The sequence below is a fragment of the Otolemur garnettii genome, unplaced genomic scaffold, assembly GCF_000181295.1.
Source record: "Otolemur garnettii isolate 467f Iridium unplaced genomic scaffold, OtoGar3 scaffold00037, whole genome shotgun sequence".
NCBI lineage: Eukaryota > Metazoa > Chordata > Mammalia > Primates > Galagidae > Otolemur > Otolemur garnettii.
The window spans coordinates 11,281,997-11,294,643 of record NW_003852432.1 but is presented as its reverse complement, the minus strand read 5'-3'; the positions used below and the strand labels follow the sequence as shown (position 1 = coordinate 11,294,643).

The following is a 12,647-nucleotide window of genomic DNA, read 5'->3' as shown; positions in this document are numbered from 1 at the left end:
CTTCCTCACCACCTCCCAGTTTCATTCATTCCCACAAATACTGACGAAAACCCTTCTGGGTGGCACACACAGAGTGGTGTATACCAAGGAAGATTCAAACAATGATAGAGGACAAAAAATAGTACCTGGTTATATAGCTGGAAATTGAACTTCTATTGTTTTAGCTGCAAACATGTTGGCACAATAGAATTAGACAAGTGAAAAATTCAGCGGCTCGTACTATTTTACTATTACTTATAAAAACTACCTCAAGAAGAGCTGCATGTCCCCTCCATGCTCCCTACCCCTGATAGAATTTGAAGCTGACCATGATGAATTGACCCCATTTATCATTTAACAAATAAAAACTCTCGGTCAGGTCTGATTTAGATATATGGATGCAGCCCTGGTAACTTTAAGTCTAATAAACTCAAATCCTTTTAAAATAAAAATAATCATCTCCTTCCCAAAATGTATATTAATTTGTTAATGTGTGTCATCTCCCAAAAGGCTGCAGTTTCTTGTGTGGGTCTCAAATCTCTTACTGATGGTGATGGCAGTACAATGGTCGATGTCCGTTTTAAGAGGTTAGGAAGAAATAGCCTTTTAGGATGACAATATTAATTTGATGTGAATCTAAATATGATAAAAAAAATCAATAAATACAAAACCTAAATATAATTTTATTCCTGTTGTACACGTATCTATCAGTGGATCCGCTTACACCATACATTTTTAAATGTATGATAATTTTTTAAATTATTTTAAAAGACAGTATCAAATGCAAAATTCTTTTTGTGCTTTTTATGTATATCCTGAGTCCTTTTTCTATTGTGGGCATAAGTAATTGTTTTATCTCCAACTATACTTGTCCAAGAAAAGGAAATCTAAGGGATGTGGTTGCTTGTTTGTCCTTTCCTTGGGGGAAAAAAATCGCAGCCGTTTAACCTTAGATGTGCCACTTGGTATTGCTGGGTGAGTCTTAAGTACAATCAGGAGGAAACCACGTTTTCCAAAATTCCATAAGTCAGAATTCCAAAGGGGAGGACGTGAAACAAGAGATGAAAGCACATGAAATAATAATAGCAGAGCCTGTGTAAAACAGCACGGGGAAGATGGGCCAGTGTCGGCTGGATTGTGAACCCACAGAGCACAGGATTTAGGACAGTGAATTTTGGAGTTAATGGCTTTGGATTTATGATCCCTGCTCTGCCTCTCAGAGTTCTGTGACCTGCTCTGATGACATAAGCTCCCAAAGCTCAGTTTCTTCTTCCATAGACTGTGGATAATCCCAGCACCCACCTATAGGATTAATCACGAGAGTTAAAGGAGACCAGCCTTATAAAGTATTTTGCACAAAACCTGGCACTCAATAATTTATAGTTTAAAACACTCTATTACATAAGAATACCTAACTGCACAGTTAATTATAATGTTCACCATATGGTGCTTTTGGCAGTTTAGAAAGCATTGTACCATGTAAGTAACTGACATTGTGAATACAATTTTAACCTTAATTCATAAATGAGGAAACTGAGTTTCTGAGTACGGGCTTTGCCTCAGTTCTCACAGCGTGGGTTAAAGCTGGAAGGTGAACCAAAAGCTTCTAGCCCCACCAAGTCCAGCTCCTACTCCGCCATGGTATTGCCTCACGTGACTAAGGCCAGCCCCTCCAGGGGACTGTCCTGTCTTAAGGAAACTAAAGTGATGGAATGAGAGCCAGCTTCAGATAGATCAACATAGCTTATTCTGGGCAAGTGACATTCTATGTTCCTTTGAAGACTGGTTTTTGGATAATTTTGCATCTGTCATGGTTCTAGAGGTGTGTACTTGAACATTGGGAAGTTAAAGTTTTTTTTTTAAATTATATATTGTCAATTGATCGAAGTAGCGAACTGTGAAAGTTACGGTGGATGTTGTCAAGCTACGTTCTATTTACAGTGGATGATTGTGTCTTACTCCAGGCGTGTCAGCATCGCTCTAATGCAGAGATCCTCTGCTGCACCACTCCTTCACTGCAACAGCTGAATCTGCAACTCCCCCTCAAAACCAAAGCCTTTTTCATGTTAGACGGGGTTCTTTCCAAATACTTTGATCTCATTTATGTACATAATCCTGTGTTTAAGCCTTTTGAAAAGCCAGTGATGATCTCAATGGGCAATGAAAATATCCTGGAAATTAAGGTAAGAAAGGCTGAAAACAATCTCTTAAATCATCAACTCGAACTTGATTGACTTCATAGCTATGTGAATAGAATTGTTGTACTTGGTTGTTATATCTTATACCAGCATCAGCAAATTTCTGAGCTCTGAAAAACAAATCTTTTTGGCATGAGACTAAAAGATAAGTGTAATCGTGGACTGCATTTTAATGAAAGATTTAAAAACCCTTTCTTGTGTGTATATGAAAAAGTAGCAAATGTGGGGCCCAGATCCATTAACAAGGCTCCCTGTGATGCATTAGCCTGCTAATGTTACATGTTTCTCTGGACATTGCACCTAAATGTGTTCATTATAAGATAAAAGGTAAGAGCAGCGAAAGGAAATGCATCCTTTGTAGTCCTGTACTTCCTTGTAATACTTGGAATTTTGTATCTCGGTGTGGTCATCGCTAAGCTAATCTATAGATGGAACTAGATTTCTGCCACCTTAGGAGCACGTTAGCCTCTAAGTATAATTTAATAGAGAATAACTGATCACCTTTTCTAAGCCAGCCTGCCACAAATGAACACTAAAGCCCAGAGAAGTTGAGTGGTTTGATGAGAGAAATAGATAGAACAAAGACTAGAATACAAAGTGATAATAATAAGAAGAAAACAAACAAACAAAAATGCTCAGGACTTGACTTACCCATAGCCCTAGTCACTAGAAACAGCAAAATAATTATCCTTCAATATGTCATTTTAGACATTCAGAATTTTTTTTTTCTGAAAGATCATCTGAATACAAATATAAACAAACACAGAGCAATAGCATTGTCCTTATTTATAGGTAATATAGGTTCCTGTAGGTCATTTACATCTAAGTAATATGTTTCTACTGAAATTTTTCTGCTTTTTTCTAAAATACTTTATCCATGGCCCAACCTATGCACGCATTCACACTCATGCCAGTTTACTAACCTTGCAATTCTGTTTTGTACAATAATTAAGCAAACCCAGCATGAAATTAAATGGAAGCCTGCTTCAATGAACAGTGTGTTTACCACAGCAAAGCTCTTTCATCTGCTTCTTTAATTAGTTTTAGAAAGGGAGAAAGGGTTTTTATCACTTTTTTCAATAAAACTAATCTAGTGTGACCTTTTGCTTTCAGCAATTACCACGTTTGCCATTTAAAAGATTCCATTTGGTTTTTCTTGATGAAAATAAAGGTGTACGTCCAAATAGTTTATGTCCAAAGAAATTCTGTTTTGCTGTTCTCGTATCTGTGATGGAGGCGTTGGAAATAAAACAGTTCTTTATTATCTTTCCATGCACAGTGTCATATGCAAGAGAAAACTTCCTTTTCTGCAAATTAAATACCTATTATGCAATGTCCTACAAAATTGTTGGACCAGGAAAGACATGATTTGACATCATCCTCAGCCTGTCAGTGGTGTCCCCAACATGGCCCAAAGGGTCTCTGGAGACAGGCACAAAACACTTCCTTTTCTTACTTTTGTACAGAATGACTATTTTCTCTAACAAGAGTATAGCACCTGCTACGTGGCAGAGTATTCCTCTAGCGGAAACAGAGGCAGTTCAGGGGGGCTATTTTGGTATCATGATTCGATCTTTCCCCCTACTCTATTTTCCATATGTGAGAAAGAGAATCTAAGATATAAGAGAATATCTGTTGTGCTATCAGTTTAACCCATCATCAGTGTCTAAAGTTGATCACATTAAATCTTCTTCCTCTCTTTGGAAAGACACAAAGCATGAAAGAAGAAGAGAATGTCCTTCTGCATAAGCAGTGGGCTGTTTTTATCAAAAGAAAGGCAACCATTTTATTTCATGTTGTGCTTGTCCAGTTACCATTCAAAACATGAGGGTGAAGTATGTTTGTATTCCATCAGTGAAAATGCTCTAGAGAGAATCACGTGTTGAGAGTGATATTTGCTCTTTATTGCCAGGAAGAGTTCATGCTCCTCAAGCAGCCATGCATGCAAGAATTCCTTGGCTAAAAAGAGATTGATTTTTTTTCCAGCCCCAGTGGTGAGAGTTGCCTCACTTAGCAGCTGGCCCAGTAACTACACCTTGGCCAAAACCTAGTGAAGAGCCAGCCAAGTTTGGGTCAGGAGAACAGAGTATGGGCCAAGGATCAGTCACTCTTCATAGCGAATCAGAAACCCCATGGACATAGGAGGTAGTCTATGGCCAATAGTCATACATAAGTAGACATCTCTTTGGGAGTACACATTACTCCAAAAATGCCCGTCATCAAGAGCTCTCATTTGTATGGAAGTTTACAGTTGACATCACATTTTGATGTCAAACGTATTACTTTGATGTACATTATTTCATTTGAGTCTCATGTGGACATATGAAGTTAGGAGGTTACTGCTGATTATCCCCATTTATAGATAAGTAAACAGAGGTTTAAGAAGATTAGCTGATTTGTTTCAGATCACCCAGGAAATAAAGAGCAGAACTGCGGCTCACGTTCAAGCTTCTTGATTCCAAATTTGGTCTTTCCACCAAATTCACTAAACAATAGTGCATCTCATATTAACCTTTATTAATGCACACCAAAATGCTTCTCACAATAGAGACATTTTTATCATATATTCTGTATTAGTAGTTATATGACTTTTAAGTGAAATAACTGTAAACTTTTTAAAAAATCTAAAACTTGATTGTTTTTTTAAAACCCTTTATTTCCCCCCAATTTTCTTATTATCTGACTTTTATGCACAGAGCATGTATTATGCAAAGTGTAGAAGTACATTATTTGGTGCTGGGACAGGAAGGGCCTGACACTGTCCTGGGGATTTATTTTATTCTGGAGCATATAAGAATATATGGTAATAGAGATGCTTCAGAAGTCCAATGTGAGGAATTCAACTCAAAAAGGAAAAAGCAGACAGGAGGACCAGCTAAGGCAGTGAGCAGGGACTCAGGCTGTGATTCTGTCAATACAAGAGCAAATGCAAAGCGCTCAGGTATAGGCCAAGCATCAGGGCCCAGTTCTCTGAATGAGCTAGAAGAGAGCCTGGGTCTGACCCAACCCAATCCACCTGCTGCCTAGAGCCAGCCAGAGGTTGTCTTCCTCCCTCTGACTAATCTTTCTGGAGGTCTAGGCCCAATCCCAGTTAAAACCATCATGACACCAATTCCAACTCCAGACAAGAGGAAAGTGAATGGCTCTTTTCTCAAAGGTCACTTGGCCCAGTGTCAAGACTTATTCTTATTCATGGTGCTCACATCTTAACTCTCAAGCTAGTATTTCCCTGTACTGCACAGGTTAACAGGCGTTCTGTTAGGAAAAAGAAATCCAGGGCTAATAGAACCTGGGGTCTTATAGTTCCTAATAGTAAAGGCCCCCAAGTAGCCAAGAACCCAGTTTAATTTTACTGTGCCCAGATTTTTCACAATGATCTGGGAACTTTTCTCCAAATGCCTATTAATATCTCATGGAACTCTGTTTTGATTCTCAGACGTCTGTGCAGGTTCTTTGCTTGGCTCCAAAGCTGAGAGACTTGGGTCTTCTAGATGGAGTGTAAATCTTACCCCTGCCCCTAACTCACTGATTTGCTACTGCCCACCTCCCTGGACTTTGGACCATTGCCTGTCTGGGTCCTGCTGCCTCACTGCTTTCACTGACTTGCCTAGACTAGGCCTTGTGGCCACCTGGATATACAAAAACTTACAGGACTCTTCCCATTTAGTGCTATTCTCAAATCCTACCCACTTCAACTCCCACCTGCTCTGTTCTGCAGCCATCTCAGGCATGAGTTCAACTGATAGAAATGCTAGGTCACACCTGGCCAGAACTGGAGAGGGGAGGGCCACGCCTGATGTGATATAGTGGAAGGAATTAGTTGTCATTTTAGAAATACGCCCATTTAACATTACAGTGAGAGGAAGAAACTCTCACTCATCTCAATATTCTCAGTAACTAGAGCTGTGTCTAACCCACAGTAGATGGTTAATAAATTTTGTATCAAATGGAATTCAATTTGCTTCATGACCTAGCCCCTTTCTGAACCGTGGTTCTCCAGATGTAGAGCAGTAATGACAATAATACCCTACCTGAGGGGGAGTGTTTTTGCAGGATAAAATAAAATAATCATAGCTCTAAATTTCTCTGTTTAGGGGATTAAAAATCAGAAAGCTCTCCCTTATGTTGCTTATTCAAAAACCCGTTTAATGACCACTTTACTACCATTTTAATGACCCCAAAATAGCTGATTTTGTAGATATACCCTTCTATTTAATAATAGTTAATAACAAAACTAATCATAAAAATTCTAAATCTATATCTTTCTCACATCTCAAAAAAGCTGTTTATTTTAAATTCAAGGTGGAGAGCAGGGGAACAGGGAGCGGGGTGAGGAGAGGACAGAAGGGGACGGGTGTGCTCCCACTTCATGGGCATAATGTTGGGGTGTAGGGCACACCTCTTGGGGGTGGGACACAAATAGAAGAGGGACTCCACCTGACAAATACAAACATTGTAGCCTAATTCTTTGTACCCTCAAATTAACCTGAACAATAATAAAAATGAATAAAAAAACAAGAAAGAAAGAGTTCTTTAGTAGCTACATATGAAAAGGTATTCAGTTCCATGGGTGTGTGATTTTGTTTGAGAGAAGCTTTTATGCAGCATTCAAAACCCTAAGCCTAAAAGAACGAGTACTGGAAATGTAAATGAAGTATGCCCATCCCCTCCCCCAACTTTAGTCATTACCTAAGCAAGCAAGACACATGTTAGTCTTTCCCTCATAAATCAAGCCGTTCAGCTCTTTAATCTTTTCTCATTGTCATTCCCTGAATTCCCTCCTCCATGGAAGGGGCTCCTCTCTCCTCAGACCTAACCAACAAGTTGTCATTTGAAGCCCCAAAGTGACCTGTTAGATTTATGTGCGTCTGCGTTCAGCTGCCCTTTGAGGCTGACCTGGTCCAATGGACTATACATACCGCCTCTAGAAACAGAAGGATAGGGTTCGTCTAGATCCGTTTTGTCTTAAACCCCAACTTTGAATTATAAAAAAGTATTTTCTTCCAACATCTTTTCCTAGAATACTATCTGACCTACCACTCTATTGAGATCCATATGGGACGATGTATATGAGTGGAATTTGCCAAGTATTAAAGATTATATAAAACAAAGTAACAGTCTTTGTACATAAGAAAAATAGTTTCACATAAATTGGATTTAATTTTGACCAAAGTGCATGACTTAAACATTAATTTTTAATTCAACTTGTTAATATGTTGTTTAGGATATCGCATCCTCATTTACAAGTGAAATATGTTTGTAATTTCCCCTTTATAATAACATATTTTCTCCAATTTTAATATCAGGTGTGTTCAGATCAAATAGAATGATTTTGAAATATTTCTTCTTTTTCTATTGTCTATAAGATTTAGCATGATCTGCTTTTTTGAAATTATTTTTTACTTTTAGTTATAAATATCAGTTGTTTATTTGTTGAGACTTAAAAAAAAATAAGAAGTTAACTGGTAACTCCATACTGAGTCTCAGAGTCAAAGCATTCTATAATAGACATACTTATATTTGACAATGTGAATATTACTGTCTTTTCATTATTATTATTGCTTAATATTTCAATGCAGCAATCATCTGATTTCTTTACTGAATGTATTTATCTTCATTCATTCTTTGCAAGGTTTTTGTTTCCAGTCCTTATCTTAAACATTGTTGTTGTTATTGAATTTTAAGCCTTTTTAATTTTGTGAAGGCAAAAAATAGAAACCTAATAAACACATGTATATGTAAAAAAAAAAAAAGAAAAATAGTAGTATGTTTTATATATCTCTCTCTCTCCTCAAAGTAATAGCTTGTTCAATAAATAACCACACTCATTAAGTATTGATATGAGAAACTATACCTTTGTTGGCATTTCTTTCCCAAGGCTAATTATTGTTTTCTTCAATGAAGTGTTGATGTCTTTAAAATACCCAATAGTCATTTTAGTTAACTAAAGATGTCAAATCGAATAATTTTTTTGTAAAAAAAAAATCCTCATGTATCTATGTAATAGCTCAAAATAATGTCATTATGTTCTCAAGTCATAATGATGGTCATATGGCATCTCCCAGGAATTTCTTTGAAAATGAACTCATTGGCTCAGCGCATATAGCTCAGCAGCTAGGGCGCCAGCCACATACACCGAGGCTGGTGGGTTCGAGCCCGGCCCAGGTCTGCTAAACAACAAACGATAACTAGCCAGGTGTGTGTTCAAACAGGAAAGGAATGTATCAACATAAAATAACACATTGTGAACACATTCACAGTGATTTGCCATCACATCTCTGGAGATGGGATCCAAAGTATCAGTGTTTGTTATAACTCGGTGTGATTCTAAAAGGGAAGCCAAGGATGAGAATCTCCACATTAGGCAGTGTTCATGCAACTACACTTCTTTTTGCCAAACACTGATACGCCCTGAAGACAGTAGATGATTATGGGTAAGATGTCATTAGTCATAAGGACGTGAAACATGAATCTCTTTCCTTTTCTCTAGCATCCAATTTGATTGAAAAGCTATATGCTATAATTCCTGACTAGTCAGTGCCCTGGAAAGGTCACACTCCCCTTCAACTATCCCAAGTCCCATGAAAATTAGTATCATAAAATTTTGTGCCTTGGCAAACAACTGGGCTGGCATTTGCAGTATATTTATATTCCTTCACCATTGTTAGCATTCCTGCTAAACTGTGAAGTGTTAACAACCTCTCTTTTTTTTTTTTCTGTTCTTCTAGGGAAATGATATTGACCCCGAAGCAGTTAAAGGTGAAGTGTTAAAAGTTGGAAATAAGAGCTGTGAGAACATACACTCACGTTCTGAAGCTGTTTTATGTACGGTCCCCAATGACCTGCTGAAATTGAACAGCGAGCTAAATATAGAGGTGGGATTCCTGAATTCCTCTGCAGATGTAAATAAGGAAGCCGGTGTAATTATGTCACTCGCAGGCTTAAAATAAATCATTAAAGCTCATCTATGTGTTGGCTTTAGCTCATCAGCTCAGCCTTCATCCCCAATTGTTATTTTAGAAACAGTGAGGGGGTTTTGTTTGTGTTTGTTTTGTTTTGTCTCACTGTCTCCTTTTTCAACCATAGAAGACCTTGAGTAGCTCTCAAAAGTCCTTCCTCCGCACAGTGCTCTCCTTAACATTTGCTGTAATTCTCAGAAGGAAAAGACACACCCAAGAGTGTCCCTTTCCCCACTTCCCCATCCCAGGAATCCAGAGCCTGTCACCACTGCCTACTACAGTGATCACACACACATGCGATCCCATAAGAAAAAGAAAGTGTCCGCACTCGACAAAGTAAAGTAAGGATTAGACCATTCTATAGTAACGTCTCTCATAAAGACAGCTAAGTCAGATAACCTCGGCCCGGAGTGAGTGAATGTTTTTCATTCTTTTTTATACAATTCAGTGGATTCTGTTGTATTGGATTGTCAACTTCTTTAAATTGTGGTTATACTCTATGTACAACATATAATTTGGTGGTATTAATGGCACTCACAATGTTGTATGACCATCATCACTACCTAACTCCAAAACATTTTCATCACCCCAAACAGATGCTCTGTAACTATTAAGCAGCAATTTCACATTGCCTCCTTTTTGAACTGGTAACTTCAATCTACTTCAATCTAGAAATTTGCCTCACTATTTCATGGCAAGTGGTATCAGACAATATCTGTCCCTTTGTGTCTGGCCTATCTTACTCAGCATCAGGTTTTAAAGGTTCAGTCAGGCTGTAGGATATGTCAGTATTTCATTCATTTTTATGGATGAACAATATTCCAATGTGTGTGTACCACATTTTTTTTTCTGAGACACAGTCTCACTATGTTGCCCTCAGTAGAGTGCCTTGGTGTCACAGCTCACAGCAACCTCAAACTCTTGGGCTTAAGCAATTCTCTTGCCTCAGCCTCCCGAGTAGCTGCGACGACAGGCACCCGGTTATTTTGTTGTTGTTTTTGTCATTGTTGTTTAGCAGGCCTGGACTGGGTTCAAACCCGCCTGCCCCATCGTATGTGGCCAGTGCCCTAGCCACTGAGCTACGGGCTCCAAGCCAATGTACCACATTTTGTTTACCCAAGAGTAAGTGGTTTGAAAGGGTTCCCAAAGTCTTCTAAAAAGTTATGAAATGGAAAAGTATAAACAAAATTAGAAAATCAAAGATCAAATCATGAGATCAGACTTGGAATTTCAGAAGGACCATAAATCCTAAAAATCATAAACATTTGGGCCAGAAGGGACGCAAATGTTTCTTGTGTGTATCAAAATTGAAGTTAAGACATTCTGAGGCTTTATTGTTTTTAATAACAATAAATTATTCACCTCTTCTCTGCCCTCCATCCACCCACCTCCAGGACAGAGTTGAAGTTTCATTGTCTCTGCTTCTTCATGTTCAGTGTGACACCCATGGTATTGACCACACTGCATCATAACCAGCTATTTGTCTGTCTCCTCTTCTGTACTTCAGTCCTTGCTTTTTGTTTGTCCTTTTATCCCTAATACCTAGTTACAAATACAAACAGCTAAGTATCCTATTAAGTATTGGGGGGATTAGTATACTCTAATTATTTGAACTCTTTGAGGAATCTTTACTATCCAGAAGGCAATTGTGCCACTTCCAGAGTGGTAATAACCATGTGATGTTCAGGGCCCAGAGAGATTGTGCTGTAACTGTGGAGTACCAGTATCCATCGTGGCTAAATTCTGACTTTTCTTTATCATTTTTAGTGGAAGCAAGCAGTTTCTTCAACCGTCCTTGGAAAAGTAATAGTTCAACCAGATCAGAATTTCACAGGGTTGATTGTTGGTGTTGTCTCAATATCAATAATACTCTTATTACTACTGGGACTTTTCCTGTGGCTGAAAAAAAGAAAGCAAAACAAAGGTGAATTTTTTTGTTGTTATTGTTTTTTTCTAAAAGTTACCTTAAAGCGTAGTCATTATGGTTTAAAAATCATGGGTGCTGTCTTAAACGTAATCCATAAAACCCGTGAGTTCTGGGAACTGGGTCAAAGTCTGCTGGGACCCACGACAGTCAAGTCTTTAACAAGCTCCCTCTTTCTCTCTCTTTTAAGATCCAGGCAGTGAATTAGTTCGCTATGATGCAAGAGTACACACTCCTCATCTGGATAGGCTTGTAAGTGCCCGAAGTGTAAGCCCAACTACAGAAATGGTGTCAAATGAATCTGTAGACTACCGAGCTACTTTTCCAGAAGGTAAAAGTGATAAATACCTATATGTATACCTCAGTGGGTTGTGGCATTGTTATTTATTTTTGGTTTTGCCTTTGTATTTTTATAAAATTATTTAGAAAGTCTTTACCTCTGCCAAAGAACTATGTAATTCAGAATTACATGGCTCTTGTTTTTAAATGAACCCATGTATATATTATAGTCTAAGAGTCTTTAAGCTCTCTTCCCACAAAAAGGTTAATTTTTGAATCATTTGAGGAAAGGCAACTTGTTTATCATCTAAGTATGATGGTAAGAAATTATAAAGCTCTCTTTCATAGCTCAGAAAGAGTTACATTACAAAACATATGTGTGTTTAAATATAAGTTGGAATTGCCACATTTTTTGCTTATTAAAGCCCAAACATTTAAATTATACTGTTAGTAATCCTTCAAAGCATTTTCTATAAACTGTTAGTACATAGCCTATTAAATACAACATTCCAGGACTTGAACATATTTTGAGATTTATCCAAGAAAAACCTTTAATTATTCCATTAAAAAAAGGAGGGGTCAATATTATCTACTTTGCAAAACACTAGGCCTAGTAATGGTCAAGCTAACCAGAGCTTTTCATGATGTTTTATTTTAAATCTCCTGGTAAACACAAAATGTCTGTATTGTATCAGCTCCATTATCTTTAGAAGTTACAGGACATGAGTCAAGTCCAAGCATTTCCCTGGTTGAATATTTACCATTGGACAAATAAAATGAGTCACAGACTATTGAGGATACTGGAAAAGCTAGAAGTTGCTCATCCAAACAAGTACAGGAGCAAAGAAGCACTCAGCATTTTAAATTTTTCAACACTTACTACCTCTTATTTTTTGAAGCTTATGTTATTTCTATCGTAATACACATGGTAAACATTGTCCGTAAGGTTCCATTTGCCTTTAAAAAGCCATTCTCTTAACAGTATAGACAAATCAAACTTAGTTTGTCATTTTGAAACTTAGATCCATTTAGTAGTTTATATTTACATTTAATAGTTCTAATTTCAGATCATTAAAACTGATGAATAATTATTCAAACGTTTATCTAATCTTCTTTCAATCTCTTTACTCATCAAACCTATGTCTTCATTGCTAAGAAAATTGAGTTCTAATCCTCTTTTCTACACTGAGCCTGCTCCTCAGAGACATGGAAAGACAAAATAGGGTCGTCCTATGTAGATAAGAGTATAAGGAAATAGATGCACAGGCAGAACGTGCTGAAGAGGCGACTGCAGAGCTTCTCTCTCTT

General features: G+C 37.7%; 1 protein-coding gene across 2 annotated transcripts in view; it reads left to right on the top strand.

The window, feature by feature from the left end:
- Nucleotides 1–12,647, top strand: part of MET (MET proto-oncogene, receptor tyrosine kinase) — a 115,307-nt gene that overhangs the window by 77,749 nt on the left and 24,911 nt on the right. For both annotated transcript variants that reach the window (XM_012805169.2, XM_023513203.1), the window contains exons 11-14: nt 1,944–2,162; nt 8,906–9,052; nt 10,904–11,060; nt 11,251–11,391. In XM_012805169.2, coding sequence (XP_012660623.2) covers nt 1,944–2,162; nt 8,906–9,052; nt 10,904–11,060; nt 11,251–11,391 — 664 coding nt within the window. The remainder of the gene's footprint in view (nt 1–1,943; nt 2,163–8,905; nt 9,053–10,903; nt 11,061–11,250; nt 11,392–12,647) is intronic.